The following is a 27,864-nucleotide window of genomic DNA, read 5'->3' on the forward strand; positions in this document are numbered from 1 at the left end:
CAATTTATCTTTATCTTAATGGATCCCTAATTGTAACCCTCTCACCCTGAATAAGACAATTAGACAAAAGGAAGGGGTCTATCTCCATCATGGTTGCTGCAGTTAATCTGTTTTCTCCCACTCTGTTTTTAAGTAATTTTTAAGTAATCTCCCTCTGTAGACACATTTCTGTCATTTAATTGGGCTGGAAAGTAGCTAGGTCCCATGTCAGTGTTTTAAACTGAGCTATACAATCATAGCATTACCATAACCAGTATACAGAAAAGCAGACTTTACTAATTAGATGGAGAAAAAATGTAAAGTGGTACACTATTGTCTCAAAAAGCTAACACTTTTTAAGTATTTCCTTAACCTCACTATTGAACTGATTATATTCAATAAAGGCAATATGCTAAGATTTTAATGCAGCTATGATTGGGCAGAAATGTGCATGCCACTGTCTTGCAGGAGTAATGGTAGCAAAGAGAGGAGTTGATTATCTTTCTAACTGGAGTCAAGTGCTGACACAAATTATTTCAGACCAAAAGAAGTTCTCTTGTATGTGCTTGTAAATATTAAAAAAAAAATCTGAAAAAATACAGATAAAATAATTCAGTATACCAAATGTAGCAGAGATGAGTTGAGTAATGTGGATTATACTAGTTCTGTGGGTTTGCTGATGGAAGGCTAGTTAGGGTCATAAATAGCAACTTTGCAGTGAAGTCTGATGTAATGTAGAATGTTTATAAAAAAGGTAACAAAGACAATTGGTGGTCAGAAATGAAAAAAAAGATGGGTGTGTCAATGTCAGAGGCATCTTTGACTCATTATTACTCTTATTATTTGTCATTACTATTATCCAATTTACAGTGATTTTGAAGAAAACAATCCTGACTGTCAAAAACAGAAATAAATACTAACAAAACCCCACATTTGCTTTATATAAATGATCTAAAGCTTTATTTAAAACCAGAAATTGAAATCCAGTCATTGACAAATACTGCAAGAATTTTTTAGCAGAGATATAGCAGTGGAATTGGCCTAGAGAAATGTGGTACAATAGCAATAAACTGAGGCAAAATGATGAATAGTAATGGAATTAAAATACCTAACGGCCAAACCATCAGGAGCTATCAGGATGGGACTTAGAGGTATCTGAGCATTTTATAATTGGATAATATCAAACATGGGCAAGTTAAAAATGAGATTAGCAAAGAATACACACAAAGAGTGGAAAAAAAATGGCTAAGTTCAACAGTGGAAACACTACCAAAATCATCAATACCTGGATTACATCGTTTACGCAATACCCCGCTGGAATTATTAATTGGACACAAGCTGAACTGAACACTTTGGACTAGAAAACAAGAAAGCTCATGACTGTTCATGATGCATGACATCCCCCATAGTGATATTAATAAGAGTATTCTTGCCCCACAGAAATGGAGGCAGTGGTTTATTTCAAGTCAGACAAGCTGTTGAAGAAGGAAAGCATGTGTTGGCTGATTAAATAAATAAAAAAAATAAATAAAACCAGCAAAGAACAAACCCTGATTCAAGTTAAAAATGCATTTATTAACCATACAGGAAACAAACCGTGAATGTGGCAGTGGTTTACAACTGGAACATTAAAAAAAAAAAAAAGGTCTGGCAGCTTGATTTTGGCTGCTCAAGAGCAAGCTATTTGAACTAATGCAACCAAAGCCAGAACTGAAAAATCATCAAATGATTCAAATTGCATATTGTGCAAAGAAGCAGAAAAAACAGTAGATCAAATAGACATCTCATGCAAGACGATAACGCAGACGGATGATAAACAATGATATAATATAGTCGCCAGTCTACTCACTGGAACATCTATAAAAATAGATGTGCCATGGATGGGAAAGTAAGAGTGGAAAAAGTTGTAAAAACTGAGCAGGTTAAAATATCGAGAGATTTCTAAATACAAATAGATAACATCTTGGAGCACAACACACCAGATTTAACTCTGGTTGAAAAGAATAAAGTGTGGATAATTGATGTGGCAACATCACGGGATTGTAGAATAGAAGAATATCAGGATTCAAGCCCACACGAACATTGTCAGGGTTGTAAGAATTCAACTTTTGTACCTCACTTCTATCAACAAAGTAGTTAAAAAATACCCTTTGAACAAAATAGGTCCTTTATTTTGACCTGTATGAAAGTCTCAAAGCAACAACAGAACAGCATTCCTCTCCCTTTCCCTTTCCCATTTCCCATTATTTCCCTTTCTCATGTATTTAGGCCATCATGACTGAAGGAATTCAGGTTAAAGCATCTGCAACTGAATTAAAGCATCTTTGCCTCTATTGTTCTATTTTACCTCCACCCACGAGCGTACAGAAGCCGAGACTGCCGTTCTTGCAAGCATCCTGTACACCCACTTACAGAAATGCAGCCTTTCCATACCTCCCCTTAAAACTCAGCATGTGTGAATGCCTAGCAGCTTTAAACGAAAGAAGCAACCCTGTTTACTTCCAAAGAGTCTTGCACGCCAGCCCTATGGAACAACTTTTTCCCGTTTTTGTTTTATGAAGAAACTTAGGAACCTAGATGAGAATTTAAAAATAAAAGATGTCTTGTCGCTCATAGTGATAAGAGACCGTTGCCATGACGGCATGATTCAGATTGGCTGACCCAGAGGCCAATGAATAAATAGGAAGCAAAAGCATCATCATTTAACCTTGCAGGAGGTACTAATTCAGAAAAGTGTGATGTTGACCTCAAATTCTTGTGCAGAGCTATAGAACCGAATACTTAAGCAACAGAAAAGAGCTGCTCTGGACTATAGCGATCTCTTCCCACCGCCGATGATTTTGCGTTAGAAAGAAAGAAAACAAAAACTATATTTTTGCCAACTCTTTTGACTGAACAGGCCATATGAAGACAGCTTGTAGCCAGAGTCCATTTTTAATTGCCAGTCTTTTTTGATTTGTCTGGAAACACCCCCCCCCCCAAAAAAAAACCCTTGGTCCCCTCACACCCACAAGTAATTAGAAGCGTTTTCCTATTCAATTTCTTTATTTACTTCCATGTTAATGTGGGATAGAAGGAAGAACGTAGTGACCTTTCCCCAAGCTGGCTCATCCAGCAACTCACCTTATAAATGTGCTAGGCTTCTTTCTAAAAGGTTACTGTCAAAATACTAGGCAGGAAGAACATTAGCACATTTTATATTGTCCAAAATTTTGGGAAGAATATTTTCTTGGAGAACATTTGCAGTTTTTTTTTTAAAAAAATTGTTATCTGTGCTGGGACAGTAGTATTATCTGGCTAGCTAGGCCAGTAATCTGTTTCTGAAGAGAAACTTCTAGTCATGTAATGAATAAAAAAAAAAAAAAGAATAAATACTAACCTAATATTTTCAGATTATTTCATTCCTGCCTCCTGGAAATGTATTTTATTTATTCGTTATATTTATTAAATTTATATGCTGCCAATTCACCAAAGGTGACTCGCAATATTAGTATGGAGTGGCCTGTTTGAGTTGCCCATGACCAAATAATTTACGTAATGATGAGCAGAATTATTATGATATTGGGAATAGAAATAGATGCATAAGAGAATTGTGTTCTTTACTTAAAGTAGAGTGGAAAGGGGTTATTATTTTATTTTATTATTTTTTTATTTTTCATATTTCTATGCCGCCCACTCTCCGAGGACTCTGGGCGGCTTACACCAAAGACAATATACTAAATAGCATATTGCCCCCAACAATCTGGGTCCTCATTTTACCTACCTCAGAAGGATGGAAGGCTGAGTCAACCTTGAGCCGGTGAGATTTGATCCGCTGATCTGCTGAACTAGCAGTCAGCTGAAGTAGCTGCAGTACTGCATCCTAACCACTGCGCCACCTCGGCTCACTTCACCTCAGTTGACTTTATTCCATGTTTGTACATTTCCTGGAGGCACCTAGATGGCAAAGCAGGGTGATAAAGTATGAAAAGAATTTGAAACTCATAGATGTGACATTCCAAAATGAACGGTATACCATAGCTCCATAAATCATCAGCTAAAGAATTTGATACGTGGTTTACTTTGACGACCCAAAATAAAGGCATTTAGGAGATTTTTTCACTTGGTAGATTTTTACTGCCAAATGTAAAGAGCCTCCAAAAGTTGTGGGTGCTATAACATGGGAGGTTTTTAAGAAGAAATTGGACAACTTTTTGTCTGAAATGGTATAGGGCAGTGATGGCGAACCTTTTTGCCATTGCGTGCCAGGAGCGGGGGTGTATGTGTTGCGTGCGCATGTGAGAGGGTGGGGCGCATACGCAACCTCTCCCCCCCCGCTCCTGGCACGCAATGGCCCGTTTTTCTCTCCAAGCTCCAGAGCCTTTCTAGGAGTTTGGGGAGGGCGAAAACGGCCTTCCCCACCACCCCCCGAGGCCCTCCGGAGGCAGGAAACAGCCTGTTTCCTTACTTCCAGTGGGCCCCAAAGGCCTGAAAATTAGCTGGCTGGCGCGCGCATACACACCGGAGCTGAGCTTGCATGCCCTCTGATATGGCTACGCGTGCCACCTATGGCACATGTTCGCCATCACGGGTATAGGGTTTCCTGCTTGAGCAAGGACTAGAAGACCTCCGAGGTCTTTTCCAACTCTTATTATTTTGTTAATCTGTTATATACACTGCAGAGAGAAGTTCAAGTGAAATTCCCACGGAACAGAACATTTCAGTCCCAGAGTGCATATTATTATTATAATATGTCAACCTGAGAGTGTTTTGACCTCCTTATAAAAATGATTCCTTGATATTGGCTGGATGTCATTGCTGATATCAATCTGGTATTTTTATTTATGCATTTAATTTTTTGATTAACAGCAGGAATGGAAGGCTGCCATTAATGGTAGCCGGCCCCTTGGCAAGACAGATTGATTTCATTAATTTGATTACGTATTTTGAAGACGGGTAATGGCTCCTTTCTTTGCTTTAGGAAATGTTCAAATAACATCCTGGGAATGTGTGCATAGGTGTATGTGGGGCGGGGAGGGGGGGAGGAATGAGAACAGTTATTAATTAAATTGAAACATCCCAATGCAATTTCTCCCATTTGTGATGAAAACATGTCTTCTGCGTATTTAAGCTTGGGGTCTAAAGCAGTAGTGAAATTCAAAAATTTTTACTACTGGTTCTGTGGGTGTGGCTTGATGGGCATGGCCTGTGGGCGTGGCAGGGGAAGGATACTGCAAAATCCCCATTCCCACCCCACTCCAGGTGGTATTTGCCGGTTTTCCGAACTACTCAAAATTTCCGCTACCGGTTCTCCAGAACCTGTCAGAACTTTCTGGATTTTACCCCTGGTCTAAAGGGGAGGACCATAGAGAATGAAGGAGCCAAGCCCCTTCTTAACTATCCTTCTGCCCTACCAGATAATTCAAGCACTGTTTCAGTGGCCAAGTGAGACAGAATCACTTTTGTCTCTCTGGGGCTCAAGGTGTTAGATTCCATTCTTTTTGCCTTATACCTACAAACTAGATAAAAAACCCTAACATTTCTTTTTCTGTGCTTCCCTTCCCCCTTTCTATGGTTGTTACTGCTCCTGTAGCTTCTCTATGTTCTTTGCAATTTGTCTTATTTGCCTGGTGTTGCTGCCTTTTCTAATGCATGTCTTCCCCCCTCCCTCCCCATCCCCAATTTTCCTTTTGCCCAGCTCCTGTGAACCAGTGGTGAAATGCTCCCGGTTCAGATCGGATCGCCCGATCCGGTAGCGATGGCAGTGAGTGGTTCGGAGAACTGGTAGCACAAATCCCTGCCTCCCCCATGCCCAGCTGAACCGCACAATCATCAGAGGCTTTTTAAAAAAAATTTAAAAGCATTTTTTTCTACAACCTCTTCGGCCGAAAAAATGCTTTTAAAAGTAAAAAAATAAATAAAAAAGCCTCTGATAATCGCGCGGTTCAGCTGGGATCATCCGAGGCTTTTAAAAGAAAAAAAGCCTCTGCCGATCAGGCAACTCAGCTGGGATCGTCAGAGGCTTTTAAAAGCATATTTTTACAACCTCTTCAGCTGAAGAGGTTGTAGAAAATATGGTTTTAAAAGTAAAAAAAAAAAAAAAGTTGGCCATGCCCACCCAGTCACATTTAACTCCCCCCACTACCACCACCAAGCTACACCCACAGGACCGGTAGTAACAAATTTTACATTTCACCACTGCTGTGAACCTCAACATTTTCCACAAACCTTACAGGCCACAGTGCATCATAATCAGCTGCCTCCTTGCTCCAATCCATGTTTGTTCTGAGGGAAGCATGGCTGACTTATTCACACAGAAAGAGAAATCTTTTCACAGAAGAGTTTTTTTTTCCTTCTTCCCCATCCTCTGCTTTTAATAAAACACTCGGGTGAAATATAATAGTTTTCTTTTTTTAATTTGACACGCCAAGCAGCATCTTGTGAATGAGGAATATATATAACTGGCTTCTATAGCAATTTCCCACTGAGGCAGAGAGGAAATAGGTCAGCTGAGGACGGTTAGGATGGCACAGGCAGTGAAGTGCATGCAGCGAGGATGGCGGAGTGTGGGGTGTCCGAAAGGGCAGAGATGTGTGGGGGGGGGAGTTGCATATATCGTGATTATAAATGCAGGCAGACTGCCAGGAACCTGAATTTTGATCGTGTGACCATGGATACAGTATTATGGCCATAACCTTTGAGGACCAGTTGCAGATACCATTCGCCCAGGACTATCGTAGCTTCGAAGGGTCGCTGAACAAATGGTCATTATGTGAGGACCCAAGTGCATTGCTCAGGCAGAGAACAAGCTGGAATGCCTTCCCCAGAAGGAAGAAGGGGGGGGGGAAGAGAGTACACAAATAAACAGTTGCTTATCCATTTGTAGCTGAAGCTGGGTGGCTGTTTTAGACTCCTGGCAATGAAACCTTATTGATATAGAGTGCATTGCAATCGTCCAGTTGGGTGGCATCCAGGGCAAGAGTGACTGTGAATAGGGCCGCTTGATCCAGGAACAGGTGCAACTGGAGCTAGCACAGTATGAAATTATGCAAAGGCCCTCCTAGCCATGACTGCCATCTGCTCCTTGAGCAGGAGTTATGAATCCAGGAGCAGTCCCAGATTGCACACTGGGTCTGTTTGGGCCAATGCAACCCCCTTTCAGCACCAGAGACCATACGAATGGTAGTTACGGCCGTATATCAGCAGGAATAAACCGCCAGCGCTCTCTGGGTCCATCAGTCACTAGAAGAATTATGGAACTTTTGCATTAAAAAATTAACTTATGATTTATGGTTTTGTTGATTAGGCAGAATAGATAATAGAAGGAAGAGAGTCATGATGTAACCTTAGATTAAAATATAAGTATACTTATAACTGTTTTAAAGAAGATTGGAAGCCATTGTTTTATATTTTTTTTATATCTTCTTTTTCCACTTTATTTTTTCTTTTTTACTTTACTCTTTTTTAGTACCTTCAGCCTTTTATTTCTTCCTTTATCTTCCTTTTTCTTTTCTCATTCTATCTTAGTTTATATTTCTTGTCTCTCTCTCTCTCTCTCCCTCCCTCTCTTCCCATATTCATGTCCACACACATATATGAGAGCTGAAGAACAACTCTTAAACTGATGCTACAAAATCAGTTTACATCCCTGGTTAGATATTTTATTTCGAATTTTACTTTGAATTTTGGCTTAGATTGCTGAGACTCTGAAGAGTCTGTTTTGGTTTTCAGCCCCTGTCCCTGATCATTCAACAGATGAGGAAGAATAAACTTCACCGGGTCCGCCATATCTTTGGAAGTATATCCTGTGTTTGCTTTCTATTATTTTCTCTGGCGCGCTGCTTGGAAGAATCCAAGAGCGTGGGTAATATCCCTCAGGTAGCCTGAAAACACTGAGTGCATATCACTTTAAATTAACTGTTGACTCCTCCCCTAGGGACTGGCTGAGGCTCAGTTCCTTTCACTCAGTGCAGCCTGAACGAGTATCTTTGGAACTTCCTCCTTCATTACAATTTCTCCTGTGCATTTTCCTTGTTTTAGTTTATTATTTTTCCTACCTCTCCACCTTCATTATTGTGAGTTTTACTGTCTTCAATATTTTCGTCTGGCCAACCCTCCTACATCAAGAGCAGCGGCGTTCTGAAGGCGTGGGCCTTCAGACGCCCCGCCTGGGCCTCTCTTCGCCGCAGGGCCCTGCTTCTTATTTCTGCATCCCTGCGAGCCTATTGTGTGCCCTTTACAGCCCTCGCCGCCGAGCTCTGCCTATATTCGGCATCTCTGCGCGCTACTTGTGCTGGGCGATAGAAGGCCTCCTGTCCCTTACCGCGGCCCGTCTCCTTAGCCGCCCACGCACCCTAGCCTCGTCAGACCTCGCTCGGCTTGGATGGCTTAAGGGAGACGTCAGGAGCGCTTGTCAGCGCGGGCAAGAACCTGGGGATTGCTTCTCGGCCCGTTTCGTCAGCCGCCGTCCCACGCCAGCCTCGAGAGCCGCCAGGAGCGCCCCTTATCGCCCGAACACAGCGGGAGATCGTTTCGCGGCCCGATCCTTTGGCCGCCATCGCGCCCCAACCGCGCCTGCTCCAGACCATCCTTGCAGGCCATTCAAGAGGCGTTTGGAGCGCTCCTTAGCGCTCGCGCGCATTTGTACGCTATCTTCAGCCGCAAGAGCTCTTCATCGCCTCCGCGGCTCCTCGTTGATTGCGGAGAGGCCTTTCCTGCCGGGGACCAGCAGACGAGGCCTCCTGGGCGTTTTTTCCCGCGCGGCCGCCATTTTGAGTCGGCCGCCATTTTACTTTCTTCAGAGCCTGGTCTCCACAACATTCCTGGGCCCTTTGGAACTTATTGGCCATTCAAGGGGCATTTGATTTCCTGCTCCTTCTCCCTTATCACTTACCTGGATACTACGCCTGCTTCTTCATTCCTAGTTGATCCTTCCTTTTAAAAAAAAAAAAAAAAAAAAGAAGAAACTTTCCTCAGAAGGGGTGTGTGAGCGTTTTACCTTTCCCCCCCATCCTTGTAAAAAAAAAAAAAAAAAAAAAAAACACTTCACTTACCATGGCGGATCCGGACTTTTCTTCTGACCCGGAACGAGACCAATCTCCACCTCGTCCTAAAAACTCTGACCGCTCGTCCGGTAAGGCACCAAAGAAAGCATCAAAAAAGTCTTCACGCTCGTCCAAATCTACCTCATCCAAAGGCCACAAGTCTTCCTCGGCTGAGGATAAGGCCGCTAAACGTCGCCACGACGCTCTTGAACGCCAATTCCAGCAGGCACAACGCAAAGTCCCCCCTCCCTTACCCCCAGCCAGTCGTCCTGAAGAGGAGCTTCCTGCGACATCTCTCATGGAACCCGTACCTCACCCGGACCTGCCTCAAGGATTAACGGCTGGGGCTGAACCGGCCACTCAGGTGTTCGTCTACCCCTGTCAGCTTGAACCCCCTGCTATCCCTTCGACTTCCTCGGCAGTTTATCAGCCTTCGCTTCCAGTAAGACCACCGGAGGCAACCTTCACGCCCACCGCGGCGGGCCTCCGTCCACCAGAAGGTCCTCCGCCTTCTTATCATGACATTCAAGCTATGATCACGGCCACAGTGTCTAGGATGATGGCGGGGGGTCTTCCCCAGGCCTCTTATTCTCAGGGGGTTCCGCTGTCGTACATTTCGGAACCTCCCAGACCTACAACTCATCGCCACACTGTCGATCCTGAGGCCTATTCACTTCGGGAGTCCGACCACAGTGAAGACTCTCAATTTGACGGGGATGAGGCGGATGACATGGAACTCTCGGAAGACGAGGATGAACCTCCAGAGAAGCCCTCGTCTACAGGCCTATTTCGACCTTCCCTCTTCAAGGTCCTTCTCCGCAAGGCCATTGCCACTACGCAACTGGCATCTTCCAAGTCCTTGCCAGACCCCGAGAAATCCTCTAACCCTCACGAGGCTCTCTTTGCCATTCCTCATCCCGACCAGGACTTCATCCCTTGTCCACAACTGTTTTCTGAAACCGTACAACGGCCCTGGGCTCAGCTGGGGGCGCTCGCAGCGCCCAGTGGTCTTGACAAAAAACTCTTCTGCTCAGCGCCCAGCTTGCAGGATTTGCTTGAACTCCCATCGGTCGACGCTCCCATTGCAGCCTTGACGTCCTCTGCAGTGTTATCCAACGACATCGCGGACGGCCTGCGATCTGAGGACAGAAGAGCCGAACTCGTATTCCGCAAGGCCCATCAGACTGCGGCTTGGGCCATACGCGCCGCCACCTCGGTCTCTTTTTTCAATCGGGCCTCCCTGATCTGGCTCCGCCAGCTCCAGGAGCGACTTCCGCCTGATGATCGGCGCCTCCACCAGGACGTTAGCAAGCTGGTGGCAGCCACAGAATATTCCGCGGACGCGGCCCTTGCAGCTACCAGGTTCGCGTCGCGTTCTCTGGCTGCAACCGTTACTTCCCGCCGCCTCCTGTGGCTTCGGCATTGGCGTGCGGACGTAAAATCCAAATGGAAGCTGGCCTCTGCTCCATATAAGGGATCCCGGTTGTTTGGGGAAGCACTCGATCCTATCCTCATTGAAGATAAGGATAAAAGGAAGATCATGCCCTCTTCCTACCGCAGATCGGATCGACGCTATTTACCATACAGTCAGCGTCCCTCCTTTCGGGCTGACCCTGGCCCCAGCACTGCTTCCTCTTATCGTCCCTCCTCCTTCTCCTACGATCATGCGTCCGACAGACAATCCTTTCGGGACCGCAACAGGAGGCAACAACCATCGAAACGTCCCTTTCGCGGAGGCGCCTCCCGACCCTTCCGGAGGGGAAAATGACTGCACCGAACCCTATCCTATCGGCGGCCGCCTACACCATTTTTCCCGACAATGGTCCCAAACTACGACGGACGAATGGGTCCTGCAAACCATTCGTCTAGGACTCACTCTGGAATTCTCCTCCTGTCCCCCTCATCGCTTCATCCGATGCCCGGTCTCCAGCAACCCAGAAAAGAGGCGCTTGATGTCCTTAGAAATACACCACCTCCTGGACATTCACGCTATAGAGCCCGTTCCCACAGAACATCGTGGGACAGGTTTCTATTCAATATTTTTCCTAGTTCCGAAAAACGCCGGAGGCTGGAGGGGAATTCTGGATTTAAAGGAGTTAAACAAATTGATCGCCTATCACAAATTCAAAATGCAGTCCCTTCATTCGATTTTGGCCGCCATCAGACAAGCCGACTACATGTCTTCCATCGATCTCAAGGAGGCCTACCTCCATATTCCGGTCAGGCCCTCTCATCGCCGATTTCTCCGCTTCTCCTACGACGGCCAGGACTTTCAATACAGGGCCATGCCGTTCGGTCTCTCGTCTGCTCCCAGGACTTTCACGAAGGTCCTGGCAGTTGTGGCAGCCTCCCTTCGTCTCGTCCCCATCAGAGTCCTCTGCTACCTGGACGATATCCTTATCCTCTCCGATTCTCGCCACAGAGCCCTCAGAGATCTGGAGGCAGTTCGAGATTCCCTCCAACGGCATGGGTTTTCCCTAAACATGGAGAAGAGCCATCTTCAGCCCTCCAATCGTATCCAGCACTTGGGAGCCATCATAGATTCAGCTTCCTGCCACGTCTTTCTGGCCCCGGATCGTTCCCTCAGCATTGCCAGGGCAATCTCTCGGGTTCAGTCTTCCCGGACAGTTTCTATCCTGCAATTGTCACAACTCCTCGGGAAGCTGATATCATGCATCAACATAGTGCCGTGGGCTCGCCTCCATTCTCGCCCCCTCCAATGGTTCCTTCTGCCCCTTCAAAAGTCTCTGGGCAGCAATTCTACCTTAAAGGTCCGGCTCCCTGTTCCCGTCCTCCGGTCCCTCCATTGGTGGACCTCCCCCGCAATCTCCAAGGGTTGCTTCTTTCAGGAGCCAGAACGGATTACGGTTACAACAGATGCAAGTCTACTGGGGTGGGGAGCCCATCTGCACTCCAAAATGACCCAAGGTCTCTGGTCATCCTCGGACCTACAGCACGATATCAATTGGCTGGAGCTGAGAGCCATCCATTTAGCCCTCCGGCATTTCCATCCCGACATCCGGGGTCGACACGTGCTGGTCTTGACCGACAACACCACGGCCAAGGCGCACCTAAATCGAGAGGGCGGCACGCATTCCAAAGCTCTGCTGGACGAGGCGATCTCCCTTCTTTCCTGGGCGGAGGAGACCATTCTATCCATCTCAGCTCAACACATATCCGGGACAGACAATACTCGGGCGGACTGGTTGAGCCGCTCTCAAATCGACCATTCGGAGTGGCGTTTGGACCCGACCCTCTTCCGGCTCCTGTCGGCCAAATTCGGTCGCCCTATCCTGGACTTGTTTGCCAGCCCCTGCAACACACAGCTTCCTCGATTTTTTTCCAGGTTCCCCAGTCCGGGGTCCGAGGGGACGGACGCCCTGCGATGTCCATGGCCCCGGGGCCTGTTGTACGCCTACCCCCCGATACCTCTCATCCCCAGGGTAGTGCGCAAGATCCTGTCGGAGGCCGCAGAAGTCCTTCTGGTCGCCCCGCACTGGCCACGACAACCATGGTATGCGGACCTTCTGGAGCTGTCGATTTCCCGGCCGTGGAGAATTCCCCAGGACAGGGTCTCTCTCAGCCAGGGGGCCATTCTACACCCGGAACCGGAGTGGCTCCAACTTGCCGTCTGGCATTTGAGAGGGCCCTCCTGAGAAAGGACAACCTGTCGGGGCGCGTCATTTCCACCATGCAAGCCTCGCGCCGGGCTTCAACTGTGCGGATCTATGAGGCTACCTGGCAAGCCTTTCGCCGCTGGTGTCGGAGGAACAACGTAGACCCGGCCGACGCCTCGGTTCCTGTCCTTCTCGAATTCCTCCAGGACGGTTTGGACGACGGTCTCGCCCCGAATACCCTGAGACGACAGGTGGCTGCCTTGAACTCGGTTTTGTCTAAGTCAGCGGATCGTCCACTGTCCTTGGATCGGAGGGTCCGAACCTTCCTTCGAGGGGCCACCAACCTGCGTCCACCAGTAGTTCATAGGTATCCATCCTGGGACCTGTCGCTGGTGCTCCAGGCCCTCATGTCTCCCCCGTTTGAGCCCTTGTCTTCTATTTCGCTTCGACTTCTGACGCTTAAAGTTGTTTTTCTAGTGGCAATCACGTCAGCGAGGAGGGTCTCTGAGCTTGCAGCCCTGTCTGTCCGGTCAGACCTTTGCATCTTCCATCCAGACAGGGTGATCCTCCGGCTCGACCCTGCCTTCGTCCCAAAAATTAATTCGCTCTTCCATCGAGCTCAAGAGCTAGTTCTCCCGGATTTTTGCCCGCAACCTCGACATCACAGAGAAGCCCAATGGCATAAACTCGATGTCCGGCGCGCTCTCCGGTACTACATTAAACGGACTTCCCAGTTTCGAAGGTCGGAAGCGCTGTTCGTGTCCTTCCTGCCAGCTTCGATGGGGCACAAAGTCTCTTCGGCCACCATTGGGCGGTGGCTTAAGGCTTGTATCTCTATGGCATACACCCTTCGCAGCAAGCCCCCGCCTGGACGCATCTTGCCGCACTCGACCAGGAGCGCCTCGACTTCGGCGGCGTGGGCTACACAAGCATCCATCCTGGACATTTGTCGTGCAGCCACCTGGACCTCTCTCACTCCCTTTGTGCGACATTATAAAGTTGACTCCTTTGCCTCGGCTGAGGCGTCCTTCGGACGGCGAGTTTTGCAATCAGTCATCTCTGCAACGGCCAACCGGGAGCACTCAGCCTTCCCTCCCATCTAAGACTTGCTTGGGTACATCCCACGCTCTTGGATTCTTCCAAGCAGCGCGCCAGAGAATGGATGTTGCTTACCTGAACATCCTTTCTGGGCGCGCTGCTGAAGAATCCAACCCTCCCGTTACGACTTCTGCTTCCTGATCATCGATGGACGTGACTCTTGGTTAGGTCTTCCTTCGTGAAAGAAACTGAGCCTCAGCCAGTCCCTAGGGGAGGAGTCAACAGTTAATTTAAAGTGATATGCACTCAGTGTTTTCAGGCTACCTGAGGGATATTACCCACGCTCTTGGATTCTTCAGCAGCGCGCCCAGAAAGGATGTTCAGGTAAGCAACATCCATTTTAGTCAGCTATTTCTCATACTAGAAGGGTCTATGTCACAATCATCTTCACCCTAATTTTTATAAATTATTATATATCTCTAGTAAGTAATTTTACAGCTTTAAAGGTGTCACTCTTAATATAATTTATTAGGAAATCAATATGATTTTGACACAAATAGTCAAATGTAATTTTAAGGCTACCCTTTAATAAACTAAACATAATATTCTTCAGCAGCCTGTGTTGTTCAGAGCTTTACATGTACAACTGCTGTTGCTGGATGATGTATAAGTACAATAAGTAAGAAATTAAGTTGAATTTTCCCATAACATTATGTTGGGTTAAATGCAATAATTTTAATTCTGGAGGTTTCTTATCCTTGATTACAGTGCTCCTAGGACATTGAAGTTTCTCCTAAAATTTTCATAGACATATTTGTTTAAATGCTCAAGCCCAATTTTACTTGAGTTACTTATTTTATAATAAATAGATTATTATAGATTATAATTGAACTCATTTCCCAATCTTAGGCACTTTCTTTTATATGGACTTCAGTTCCTGGAATTCATTCACAGCCATTGCTGAGAAATCTGGGAGTTAAAATGACAGATCTGGAAGCTGCAATAATAGATCTGGGGAAGTTACAAAATATATTAAGCAAACCTTAACGTTGTCGTTGATTACTATTTTTGTGCATGCTGATACTAGGGACATTGGTAAATCTATGTAAATGTTATTATATAAGTGATTCCCAGAAGCCAGTATCTGCAGGCATTATATTTTCCTTCACCTGTGGCAAGATAAGATAAATCAGGCATAGTGGGTGTCAGATTTTGACACCCTTAGGGAATTCTTTTCCTAGTTGTCAGACTTTTACAAATGTAAATGAGATGTTTCTGAAATGGAAGTCCTTAGAAGCTGTTTGAATGGGAAGCAAACTGTGTATACTAGATAAATTATTGTTTCTGTGCTGTTGATAGTTTGTGAAGTTCCTCCTTAATGTATACAGTTATTAGGCAACTGTATGTAACTGATGTAGCTTCTTCCAGGGTGTTCTGAAGTTTAATCTGTGTCAGGGAAAATGTACACTCTATAAAATGCATGAAGAATAGTAAGACAGTTTTCTGTCACAATTGCATCTCTTATCCCTTGCTGTGCTTTATTTACTTTCCAAATAGTTGCAAGCAATCTTGAAACGGTATAGAATGAGAAATAAATGAAGCTGTTATATTGATATAATTAATTTTGGATGTTACACACTTCTGCTTTAGAATAACATCTTCTTTATTTTATTTAGTGTATGGCACGTTTTAGCCAGGGATCACCGGGATGGCTGGTTGCCTCTGAGAAAGGATATTTTTCAGGCGTTATCTTTACCTGCGGGACACGTGAATGCCGGTAGGCAATCGGGGGAGGCTCCGTTCTTGTCCCTCCACGGTTTATTCGCTCATGGGAATCCAGCCACCGAGCTGTCGATCTTAGTGGCGTGCAGACACAGGGTCTTACCATGTGAGCCACCGCAGCCCTAATAACATCTTAAAAGACTTTACTGTATGTCTGTATCTCTTAGCATTCTATTCTGTGATAGAGATATCTACTGAGCAAGAAATGCTAAATGAAAGCCAGATGAGACCCAGTTTGATCTAGTGGCTAAGGTACCGGGCTGGAAAGTAGGAGACAATGAGTTCTAGTCCCACTTTAGCCATGAAAGCCAGCTGGGTGACCTTGGGCCAATCACTCTTTCTTAACCCAACTTATTTGACAGGATTGTTGTTGTGGGGAAAAGAAGAGGAAGATGATGTGTTGGATATGCTCGCAGCTTTGAGTTATTTGTAAAAATACCAAAGGTTGGAAATAAATAAACAAACAAACAAACAATAAAGGTTAATTCACTGCATAATATGTGGCTAAGTGGAAATCTTCTGGTGTAAGAAGCTTTATGGGAGCGGGTTGCTTTTCCATCAAATGTGTCACTTGAGTGGGCATGTTCATGCTTACAAAATTAGCTGATTATCAATCTGTGTGAGTGGGTGTCTCTTGGCATTTGTGTAGTCTCAGAATCTGATTCTCAGAATCTGATTTTTCTTTTAAGATTGAAGAGGAGAAATGGCTTGGATTCTCCTTTTTTTCCTTCTAGGTCAGGTCCTGCAGGAATTATGTTACAATTGGTGGCAATTGTGTTCCTTCAAGCTATGCTTAGGTGATTTTTGAAGCCATTTATCTTTTGGCCATTTTCCCCAAGCTAATTGGAAACTTATGAGAAGTGTAACTTAATTACATCCAGAAGACATTGAGTTGGGAAAGATTGGGCTAGATAAGCAGACCAGTAAAAAATTAGTGAGTCCAGCCTTCAACAAAAACAAAACTGAGATTTTAAGGAAATTTTTTAGATAAGGTAGGATGGACAGTTAGTCCTCAGTTAACATATGAGATGTCTCAGCATGTGGCATCACCTAGCCAATTTTATCTGGCCTTAGAATCTAAGTTTAATTGGCCTAGGGTTGAAATTGTGTGAAAGATCAGGGAATCGTCAGGCTGTCGACTAGACTGAGAAGTCATAAATACATATTGAGAAAGGTAACATCAGTTTCACAGTGTTTTCAATACCTGCATGAATGCTCTTATGGTCACCAAGAATCAAGCATGATATGAGGGAATGTTTATATTTTTTTTAACAGAGACAAAAAGACAGATACTGTCTTTGAATATGGAAGTTCCATTTAAATATTTCAGCCTTCCCCAAACTGTGCTACTCTGGAAGTTGCAATCCCAAACATCAGGGAAGGAGTTAGATTAATGAGATCTGGACTTAATCGCTTTATGGATCCAGACTTTCATATACCACAAAGACATATACTTAGTACTAAGATATTTTTCAGGTAGGTGAACCAAATGATCCACCTCCTTCATATCCTGCTTCATCAGCCATGAGGATTGTTGTGGTTTGTGGAGAACACAGAACATTTTTTCATTTTGGTATTGCATTCTATACTGGGTTGTTCAACTTTCAACCTTATTTTCTGTCATCTGAAATTTCAGGTTACCACATAAGAAAAAAAAATATTTTGAATCTAGTTTGAGAAAGAACTGTTGCATACAACAAAGTGATTCTGTCTGGCAAGACATTTATGAGTTGTATCTTTTTTGGGGTGTCTGTGTGTTAGACGGATGAAGGTAATGATTTTTTAAAGTCTTCCTTGCTGTCAGTGAAGAGAGAACCTTAGTTGAACTCAGAAACCTCAGTTTGCTTCTCTGCATGATGCATAGCCTGTGTAGGATTTCTGACATTTTTTATTTTCTCTGTTCCAAAAATGATCTCAGCCAGATCATCTCTTTTGCTTATGTTGGTGTGTATGAGTATGTGTATATGTGTATGATGCATATGTTAGGGCAGTAATTACGATTGTGTGTGTACATGCATGTTGTGTATGCTTTATATAGAAATAATAAACTTCCTGGTTTTGACTCTCCTCATGTTGGAAGTAATTGCCTTTTAAAAAGGGGGATTGTGAATGACTGTGAATAAACTGGGACTTCAGTCGGATCATTTCAAACAGTAATCTAAAGAATCCAGGCAAGCCAATCCAACAAAATTAGCACATCCTCGATTAGTGGGTTCATTTTTATTCTGGAACAGTTTATTAACTAATAATAACTAATAAGAGTCAGATTTGGGTAAATTGCAGATATGTTAAGTGTACCAGGTTAGTGTCAGCAGTGTAAATTAACTTCATTCTTTGAGTAACAGGTTTTTTTCGCGGTGCTTCTTGGATGCTTTCAAATAATGAGAACTTGGGAAGTTATTTCTTTTTAAATTAAAACTGACTGATAGGAATTGTTGTTGGATACCAGATGGTGTACTAGATGCCAGATTTCATGCATCGGAATGATAGATTAGTAAGAAGGATGAAAAAAAAAATAGATTTTTATCTACATACCCACTTGTTTACTTCACAGTTTAGCAGTTGCCACTGATGAGACCAATGTTGTTTTATTCAACTTAAAATGTCTTTCTGATGCAGGACATCTTTTTTCAGACTTTTAAAATCAAGCAAATCTGTTGTCTCTTATAGTGCGATGCTTGGATTTGGGGATTGCCTCGAACAGTGATTGTGAACCTCTTCGGCACTAAGGGGCCAAACTGGAACGTGCGTGCATTCTCTTTGTGCGTGCCAGAGCACCAGAAATTTGGGTTTCTGAAACATGCATGCGCGCCGGCCACCTGGTCTTCATGTGCGCCAGAGTGCCGGAAACCCAAAGACCAGGTGGCCAGCGCGTGCACTGGCCAGCTGGTCTTCAGGTTTCTGGTGCTCTGGCACACACAAACATCAGCTAGCCAGCACGTATGCACGCACCAGAAACCATATGAACAGCTGGCAATGGCGCACATGCCCACAGAGAGGGCTCTATGTGCCACCTCTAGCATAGGTTCGCTATCACGGGCCTAGAACTTCAGCAGTAATTTAGACCTGCTGAAGGTTGGTGTGCAAGTCAGTCACACTTGACCTTTTGAATCAATGCTTTATGTTGATGTTCATCTCCTAAGCATTTAAACTTTAAAGCCTCCGATTTATTTCTCTTTCCTAGGCTGCTTGCAGTGGAGCTGAGGTGATTTTAGATTTTCTACAATATGGTTGATCTTGTAGTTCTTTTTGGTTCCTAAAACAGCAGCTCGGGGACTGTGATTATACACACCTGTGCATATGCATGCATATATGTGTTGTTTCCTTCTCTATGTAGGCCTCCTTATCCAACACATTCTTTACATATTAACTCCATGGATCTTTATTAGATTTTCCCTCACGGTAACCCTGCTCAAGATTACTGGATCTCTGGGAATAAGAAGGAAGTGGTAGCCATTCCTTCCAGAGATACTTGATCTTAAAGTTCAAGGAGAGAAGCTTGTCTCCTTCCATGCTGGTCAGGGGAGGATTCCCAGGTTTAGATTCCAGCTCCTCAGGATTCTGCTTCTTCTATCTTTTGCTTTACCCCTACTTGTGGGCCTCATTTCAGGCCTATATATTCTGTGGCTCCCAATGGAGTATCCCTGGAGGAAAGGGTTCTTCAAAAGAAGAATGACTAGAAAGCAAACCTAGGGTCTGTCCTAAAGAAGAAACCATTTTTTTTCTCCTAGAAATTCTCATTAACTGTTTTCACATTGGCTAAAATCATACCTAGAACTCGTTAGTTGTTCTAGATTTTGGTGGTACAACCAAAATTTCTTGCTTCTTGGTTTTTTATTCCCTTTGTCCTCCAAATGGTTTATGGGGCAGCTCTCCTGACACTCTTATCTTCCCAGCCTCTTCACTTTCCTTTTTCAGCTATTTCCATATGTTTGGTTCTGACAGGGACAAACTAAATAACCTGTTATTCATATGCATCAGGGGTCCCCAAACTTGGCAGCTTTAAGACATGTGGACTTCAACTCCCAGAATGCTGGCTGGAGAATTCTGGGAGTTGAAGTCCACAAGTCTTAAAGCTGCCAAGTTTGAAGACCTCTGATATATATTTTTTTCACATCCTTAGTAGTAATCACAATGTTACAGGTTGTGCTGGGCCTTTATAAAGTAAGTCAAATCAATATACTTTTCACTGATGATCTTAGACACCACATTCAGGAGAGTGCAGGCAAATCTTTTTGTTAATAAGTCCCGCATAGCTTAATAACAGAGCTTTTGCCGACAAGCTAGTGTATGTGTAAAGGGTTTGAGAGTCATCAATTCACACATGACATGTATTAATATTTACTTTTAAATGCCTAATGTTGGCAGGAAAGTGAGTTACTCTACAATATGTAGAAATGACATGGTGAGCAACATTGTAAAAAGCATGGATCCTTCCCCCAATTTGTCACGAAAGCTTACTTTCTTAAAACATTGTAAGAACGAACCGACCATCCTTCCCTCTCCTCCCCACTTGAGTAACAATTGTCTGAAAATCACCCTTCTGGCTTCCACATGGGTAATTACCAAAGCCGCTGGCTGTAAAATCAGCAATAATGTATGTTTGGTGCTCTACAGCACTACAAATTAAAGAGAAATTACTTTGAATTAGTCTGCCTGTGTTAGTAAATCCAACCTACGGCCAACATTCAATAAATCTTTGTAGACTTTGACTGCTTTTCTGTTGAGACTTGGCAGTTGCTTAATAAAATGAGTTGATGAACACTCTCTAGGGCTTTTGCTTTCTGTTTCCAAATTGTTTGATACCAACAGTCCTCAAAATATGCACTCTACAGATTTAGCAAGGCATAGGCAAGGCATAGAGCTTAAACCAGCATTCCTATTTAGCTGAATTTCTGTAAGACTAGCCGCATTCCTAATCTTGCACTAAATTAGCAATAATATTTTCTTTTCTATTTTTGCATTTTGTTAAAATAGTTTGTTAACAAAGGGGGGGGGGAGAGTGTCTCGGCAGCACTAATAAAACTTGACAAAAAGTGGGAAGCACTTCTAGATATGTTTGCTTCCCTTTCAGCTGATTAAATGCAAAAGCCACATGAATTCAGGTCCCCGTCATGTCTGTTTAAGAAGATGCTGCTAGTTCTGAAAGGTGACTTACTGAATTACTTGCAGCCTGCAGCAACTTTTTTTTTTTTTTGAATGAAAGGGTTTTTGTAATTTAAATGCAGTGGGAAATTCCTCCAGGAAGAATAGCAGTTCTGGGAGATCTAGATTCAATCTTTATATAGTATAGGTATCAACTCACTTCGTGGCCTCTTTCCTATACTTAATCATGTGGAACTTCCTCTTTTATTTCATTTTGCTTTTCCTAACCAAAATACTAATTGCTGTAACGTGCAGTCTCCCCCCACCCCCACTTTGATTAAGCTTGAGGAAACTTCTTTTGTCCTTTTAATTCTCTTTTACCTTTAGGGAAGGTTCACTGTAATTCTAGCAAGAGATATTGAAGAAAATATCTACCAATTAGCTATATGGTAATGTGGATGGAAAACTGATGTATTGTCCTGTATGCGTTGCATTGCACTGCATTGTCACTTGAAGTAGTTTTGGAGTAGAGCAGCATAGAAATACCAGTAATAAATATTTCAAGCGTACTAGTGTAGTATATGCTGTATACACTCTATTACATACTGAGTGTGTCTGTGGGATATCTTTTACTGCCCAGTCTAGCTACTGAAAAGGGGCTGATTAGGACTGCATTGGGTAGGAAAGGAGAATGCAAGTCAGCCATATTCTTGATAAAAAGATACTAAATATTAAAGGAGAGCCAGTTTGATGTCATGGGTAAAGTGCTGGCCTAGGAATCAGGAGACTGTGAATTCTAAATCTCCCTTGGTATGAAAACTGGCTGGGTGACTTTGGGCCAGTCACTCTCTCTTAGCTTATCGGGCTTATAGGGCTACTGTTGTGGGGAAAATAAAAAATCCAATAATAATATATTCCTCTATTAAAAAAAAAACAGTTATTTGGGAACTGCTTTGTCAAAAACTGGGTAGAGAAGGAACACTGAATGTTCTTTCCAACTGCAACAGGTGTGAATTGATCTAGAATCTGTAGTATATCTCTAATAATAGAAAAAATGATCTGTGGATATTTAGGGATTTAAGAAGCAAAAAAAAGCCTCTTTTAAGGTCGCCTCAATTAAACAAGAGGCAAAAAAAGAGAGGAAATATTATAAATAATAGAACTATGTTAAAAATAAACAAGTTCCAACTCTTCTCCTCCTGCTTGCAGGTATCCATCACTAACACTATACTGTGCTGAAGATGTCTAACAGCAACACCACACAGGAGACACTGGAGATAATGAAAGAATCAGAAAAGAGATTGGTTGAGGAATCTTTGAACAAAACCAAATTTGTATCCAGGTCACCAAGCAAAGAGGAGCCTGAGAAGGACGGGGAGGAGAGTGGTGTACGGCAAGAATCTCAGGTAATTGGACATAATGTCTCATAGCTAACCAAACCAGTAGGCTCATGAAAGCCTACAATTGACTGGCTACGGTCCTTGGACTTAATTTTATTGTATCTTGGTCAATTATCTTCAGTGATGTTGCTAGATTTACTCCCATTAGAAGCACCATGGAATCTATCTCATAAAATCACACCAGTATTTAATCATATATGAAATCACATTGTTTATAGAGTTATGCACCCATTGCTGTAGTGCAAATAAACTAATGTTAGAAATTGCACCTATTTTACTTTATGTTTGATGGCGTGTTTTTTTTAATATGAAATCTCTTTCAATTCAGTGTTTTCCTCCTGTTCCTAAGAAGAATCCCCTGTTGTTGTTGTTTTTTAACATTACTTCTTTACAGGATTTGGAAGAAAGTTTGTGTGGGTCTAGTAAGACTTATTCCTGTGTTTGCCACCTTAACATAGTCATGATGGACTATTTCTGAATTCTATCAAGAAAAGAATCATAAAAAAAAAAAAAACCTCCTAAGCCCAGAATCATGGTGCTATGGTTTAGTGCCACTCCTGTTCAGTATTATATACAAAGTTATTTAATAAAAGTGTCCCAGTACAAGGACATTGTAATTGGAAATTCAATAGAATTGAAAGACAGTTGAGGGAGGGGGAAAGGTGAAATTGGCCTTAATATACGAGTTGCCAGTTTGGCTGCTGCTGGTCTTCATTTTATAGTCTCCATTTTAAGCATGATAAGTGGAGGATTAGCAAAATCTGGACAGGAAAGTTGGGAATTAAAAGTCAATTTAAGGGAAGGAAGGAAGAAGGGCATGGTACTGGAAATGAAGTCTGTTTTTAAGCCCCTGTAACTAAGTGATACAAATTTTGTTTTGGACACAACATATTTCTTTACTTGAACTGCATTCTGTTTCTTCATTTGCTCTTTTGATGTTTAATTTGCTGTCATCGGATCCTTTTTGGATTTTCCCTAAACATACAAATTAGTCAGTTTTTATTAGACTCTGGTAAGTGTGTCATGGAAATGACGGGCTGTGTAATGTTGTGATGTGAAGTAATCAACTAACGCCAAGCCCCTTGGCTAAGTACATTTATACCTTTTACAAGAGTTCAGAAACAGGTCTAACTAGGACTGACGATATCTTTCCTTTGCAAGCAAGTATATAGTTCAGTAGAGAAACCACCATCATTTCTTGGTGTAATACAAACATTTCTTTTAACCAGATGGAAACCCCATAATCTTTTATTATCAATTGGATGAAGAGAGAATGTGTTAAATGTTCAGCATTGTGCCTATGTTAATTCTGAAAAGCAGCTGCTGCCTCCTTCATATGCTAATCTAATAGTATATATACAGTTTGACAAATGGTTTTAAAAAAGGAAGAAAGGAAGGAGAGGCATAGGACAGGCATCACCAATCTGGTGCTCTGTGTAAAACAGTAACAGAGTTGGAAGGGACCTTGGAGGTCATCTAGTCCAACCCCCTGCTCACGCAGGAGACCTATACTAGGGATTCGAACTTTGTGGTCGACAAGCTCAGCGTCTTAGCCACTGGGCCACCTAGCCATCCAGATTTCTGCTGGATGAAAATTTTGGGAGTTTTATTTCTATCATATTTGGATAACACAAGATTGGCTAAAGTTAATATGGGAATATTGGAATCCTGAAAACGAAGCAGTAATTTGATCTACCGACTCCCATCTTTCAAGTGCAGAAACCTAATTTAATTCATTGACAAAATGATTTGACAAAGAGTGAAAGTGGTGTTTTTCAACTCTGGCAATTTAAAATCCTGTGTACTTCAACTCCCAGAATTCTGCAGCCAGCATGTCTAACACATCCAGTGAGGGAGAGTACTGCCATTTCTAGGTAACTGATTCCTTTGTTATTTGTGCTTGCTGGATTTCAACTGCTATGCCTTTGTCATTCATCTATGGATAGAGGTAATTTCTCCAGGTCAACTGTACACTTTGCAGTACCTATCACCCCTGCTTCTTTAAGCTTTGGGGATGCTTGGGAGGCACATTATTATAGCACATATTCATATTTTTATGATTTTTTAATTAAAAGATTTTACTGAGATTTTAAAAAATGACAGAAACTTAGAAGAAGAAAAAAAAAGATTATTAAAAGGTAAAAGAAAAGTGAAGAATTAAAAAAAAAAGAAAAGAAAAAGGAAATTGTCTAAAGAGCCAACTTCTAATTTTCTTTGCAGCAGTTACAAACATAGCAATTATCACCTCCTTCCTAACATATTGCATATCATAGTTCCGCTCTTCCCATAAAAAATATTTTTAATTAACTAATCATGAAATCAGTTCATTTTTGTCCATTTTCAGCAAAAAGTCTATAAAGCAAAAGTCAGCAAAAAGGATTTCCAGTCTTTTATAAAAGCTGTTGTCGTTCCCTCCTTAATCAAACAAGTCAATGCAATAACATATTCATTCCTTTCCTAGCGTGTGTCTTAGCATGTATAAAGAATGCACAGAATAACTTTTTACCTCCTTCCTACTCCCATCTTTTTTCTTCTTAAACAGAGGAGAACATCCAATCACGGACATGCTAGAAAAAGAGCTAAGGTAAGAGAGTCATCTTTTTTATCTTGCATTATCATTATACTTCAGAAGATGGTGATGTGACACTAAATCTGTTTCCATCCTTAGTTCTGAATCCCAGCCTTCCTAACAGGGTGCCAGATTCAGTACTTCTCAACCTGAGTTCATAACCGATTATAAGGCTCAGAATGCCACAGCTATTGCATTTTATTCCTAGATCTCATGAGGACTTTTCAGGTGTTCCCTTTGAATAACTCACATGCACTTTATCTAGCCATCTCAAGGTGGGAGGCTAAGGCCCCTGTTCTCTCTGTGGCTACAGCACAACCGTAGAGCAGACTGTTTTTGGAGAAGCATGATGAAAATTATCTACCTTCTGGAAGGCATGTGAACATGTTAAAATTTGTCCTAGCTCTGGCTTTTGAATCTCATTTGTTTTAGCTATGTCTCAGTTGGTCCGTTGCATACAATAAGTCAGGGTGGTGATGGAATGCCCCATTATTAAATCTTTCCCATCTAATTTTTTTTTCTATACGTAGAGGAATGTCACACTGTGAGAAAGCCAAGCTCACTCTCATTTTGCCTGGCATGCTTGTTAACCACATGCTGGGTTTTGTTTTCCTTTTTTGGTTGCGATGGAGAATTCATTCATACTTTTCCACCACTCCAGGCTGAATTGGTGCAGCCCAGAGTTCCTGCTTTGTTAGTTCCACTCAGAATCTTGAAGCTGCTTACAAGTATTATAAAATAAATAAGTCTACTTATTTACTTTTTTACTTTTTTATAATTTGACAGTAAATCATTACCGAATTAAAGCTTGGTCTTTTAGGCATTTGTCATGAATGCTTTTAATATTTTTACATTAATACAGCCTCCAACTAGTAGTCCTTGGAGTTAAATTAATTTATTTCTATTTATTTCTATGAAAATGTGTACAATACATTCTCAAGAAACCATATTTCACCACATTGGCTTGTCCTGTGTAAAATTTTGTGGGCATCATCATTTGCTCCCCACAACAAATTCTTCAACCAGTTTGAGACAAAGCTTTATTTTTAGCATATTTTTAAATGAACCTGGCAAACCACCCAGAGTAGCTATCCTTGTTGAAAATACATGTAAGCAGAGGTGGGATTCAGCTGGTTTGCACCGGTTTGCATGAACCGGTTATTAAATCCCCCCCCCCCAAGCTATCAAAGTGGATTCTGGGCACGGAGCTGTGCTGCAATGGAGAAATGGGCAATGGAGTGGCCAGTGAGAGGGAAGGAGGAGGCTGCTTTCCCTCTTTCTTCTCCCTACTCCTCCTCCTTCCCTCGTGCTGGCTGCTTCATTCCCTGTTTCTCCATTGCAGCGCAGCGCAGCACCCAGGATCCACTTTGAAAGCAGGGGGTGGATGGGGGGTTTAATTTAACAATTGGTTCGCCCAGGGTCAGGTTGGCCGTCCCACATGTGCAGTGGAGCTGGAGGACGGGGATGGGCCACGCCTCCCATGACAGCCAACCTGACCCTGAGCGAACCGGTTGTTAAATTACTTGAATCCCACCACTGCATGTAAGGTGCCAGCTATGGAATGGTAGGTGTGGAATTAAGGCAGGAAGAATCTACTTATTTGTTACTTACTTTTGCTACATATTGGGGGGGGGAGGATAAACTATATAATGAATTTGCAACTCAGAAGCCCAAATCACGTATTTGTTTGTCGTTTAGGATCATGTAGAAATTGAGGTCAGATGGAGTGGCAAATTATTATATATAATGGGATCCCATCTAAGATGCCAAGAGAGGAAATTTGTCCCAGTTATGTGGTTACTAATGTTGATGGAGTTGACACCCTTTGTATTGCTCCATGGCAAAAAATAAAAAAATAAAAAAATCTATCTTTGTAATGAAATCAATGCTACCTTAATTACTAGTAGGTGACTGGCAGGTCCATGACACATCAAAAGGAGGCTGTAGTCACCTGCATCTTAACTTCAGAAGCATTTGTGTGTTTGTTTGTTACAGTCAAATTCGAAACTGAAATTAGTGAGGAGCCTGGCTGTATGTGAAGAATCCTCTAGTCCCTTTGTGGATGGGCCTTTGGAAACTCAAGTAAGCCAAATAACAAGTAAATAAATACCCCTTTCAGCTGGTGGGAGGGGTGTGTGTAGAGAATCCCTTTCAATATTAATTATTTCTGGCCTAGATTAAGGTAAAACATCTTGGGAAAAACTTGTCTGAACCAATAGCATCTTGTGACAATGTGATAGCCAAATTAAGATGTATTAAAAGTGATACTGATATACCATTGGCATATCAGTAATCTCCAATGGTCTGATTACAGACTGCCATATGTTTGAGTTCATGTTCTGGACCCTTTATTAAGAAAGCCTGTATTACATAGCATGATCAGGACAGACGATTGTATCACGAAGAGTGGGTTAAGGGGAACTTTCAGGATATAATAAGAACTTTTAATTATCTAGTGATTCCAAATAATATCTACATATTGAATCTTTCCTACCTGTAGAACAGCAAATCCATGCAGAAAATGATACACACCATGATCCATATAGTAAACCACTATAGTTCAGGTAGGGTGCTGTAGGTATAGGATGCTGTAATAAGAAGACAAAATCAAGAATTGTGGCACATACTAGAGGGGATTTACTAACCCAGCATTGTAGATTATTCAAGCAAGCGAGCTATGCTTAGAAAATATCAGTGTAAAATCCACTGAGTTATTAACCTATCTGATCTGGAAAAGCCTTCCATTGTCACACCTAATTGATCATTTATTGGTTGGCTCCCTAAGCAGAATTTAGTGTTCTCTTAGTGTGAAATATCACATTTTCTCCCCTCCTGCAAGAAAAAACAGGGACAGAACAACTTGCCTAGTCTAGCCTTCTGTCCAAATCAAATCAGTATTTTTTAGTATATTTACTGTTTGCCTCATAAGTAGGGAACATTGATAACATAAAAATTATTGATTCCACGTATATATTATATATATATATATATATTCAAAACTCACACACAGATGAGAACTTAGCCACATGGAGAAGGGTAGGCCAGAATCTTCAGTGATTGATGGCCAACCTGACCCAAAGTAAAATTCCTTCCTAGATCCAAAAAGTTGATCATACGATGCTTCCAGCTTCTGTTGATTGCAAAGCATCAGCAAATACAGCTTTTGTCCTGTCATTAGGATATCATACATTTGCACATCAGTTGCCCATCTGACAAGGAAGATGACAAATCTGCAAAAGATGGTCCCGAAAAAGAAGAAAAAGAGAAAAACAAAGAGAAGGGCCCCAAGAAAATGTTGTCTAGAGGTAAGAAAATCTTAGGTTCCGGTCAAACCTATTCTTTGCAAAATTCCAGGCAACTGGATGATGCCA

At 42.6% G+C, this 27,864-nt stretch overlaps 1 protein-coding gene across 11 annotated transcripts in view; it reads left to right on the forward strand.

Annotated features, from left to right (window-relative positions):
• The window catches only part of R3HDM2 (R3H domain containing 2), a 198,240-nt gene that overhangs the window by 101,434 nt on the left and 68,942 nt on the right, over positions 1 to 27,864 (forward strand). For 10 of the 11 annotated variants that reach the window (XM_070937993.1, XM_070937992.1, XM_070937995.1 and 7 more), the window contains 4 exons: positions 21,734 to 21,930; positions 24,467 to 24,508; positions 26,489 to 26,575; positions 27,672 to 27,798. In XM_070937993.1, the coding sequence (XP_070794094.1) occupies positions 21,766 to 21,930; positions 24,467 to 24,508; positions 26,489 to 26,575; positions 27,672 to 27,798 (421 nt within the window). In that variant the 5' untranslated portion in view covers positions 21,734 to 21,765. Of the gene's footprint in view, positions 1 to 21,733; positions 21,931 to 24,466; positions 24,509 to 26,488; positions 26,576 to 27,671; positions 27,799 to 27,864 lie in introns of those variants that run through there. The other variant, XM_070938000.1, reaches the window with a different exon arrangement.

This window comes from Pituophis catenifer, unplaced genomic scaffold (assembly GCF_029215685.1).
Source record: "Pituophis catenifer annectens isolate HBS135680 unplaced genomic scaffold, rPitCat1.0.hap2 SCAF_2, whole genome shotgun sequence".
NCBI classification, from domain to species: domain Eukaryota; kingdom Metazoa; phylum Chordata; class Lepidosauria; order Squamata; family Colubridae; genus Pituophis; species Pituophis catenifer.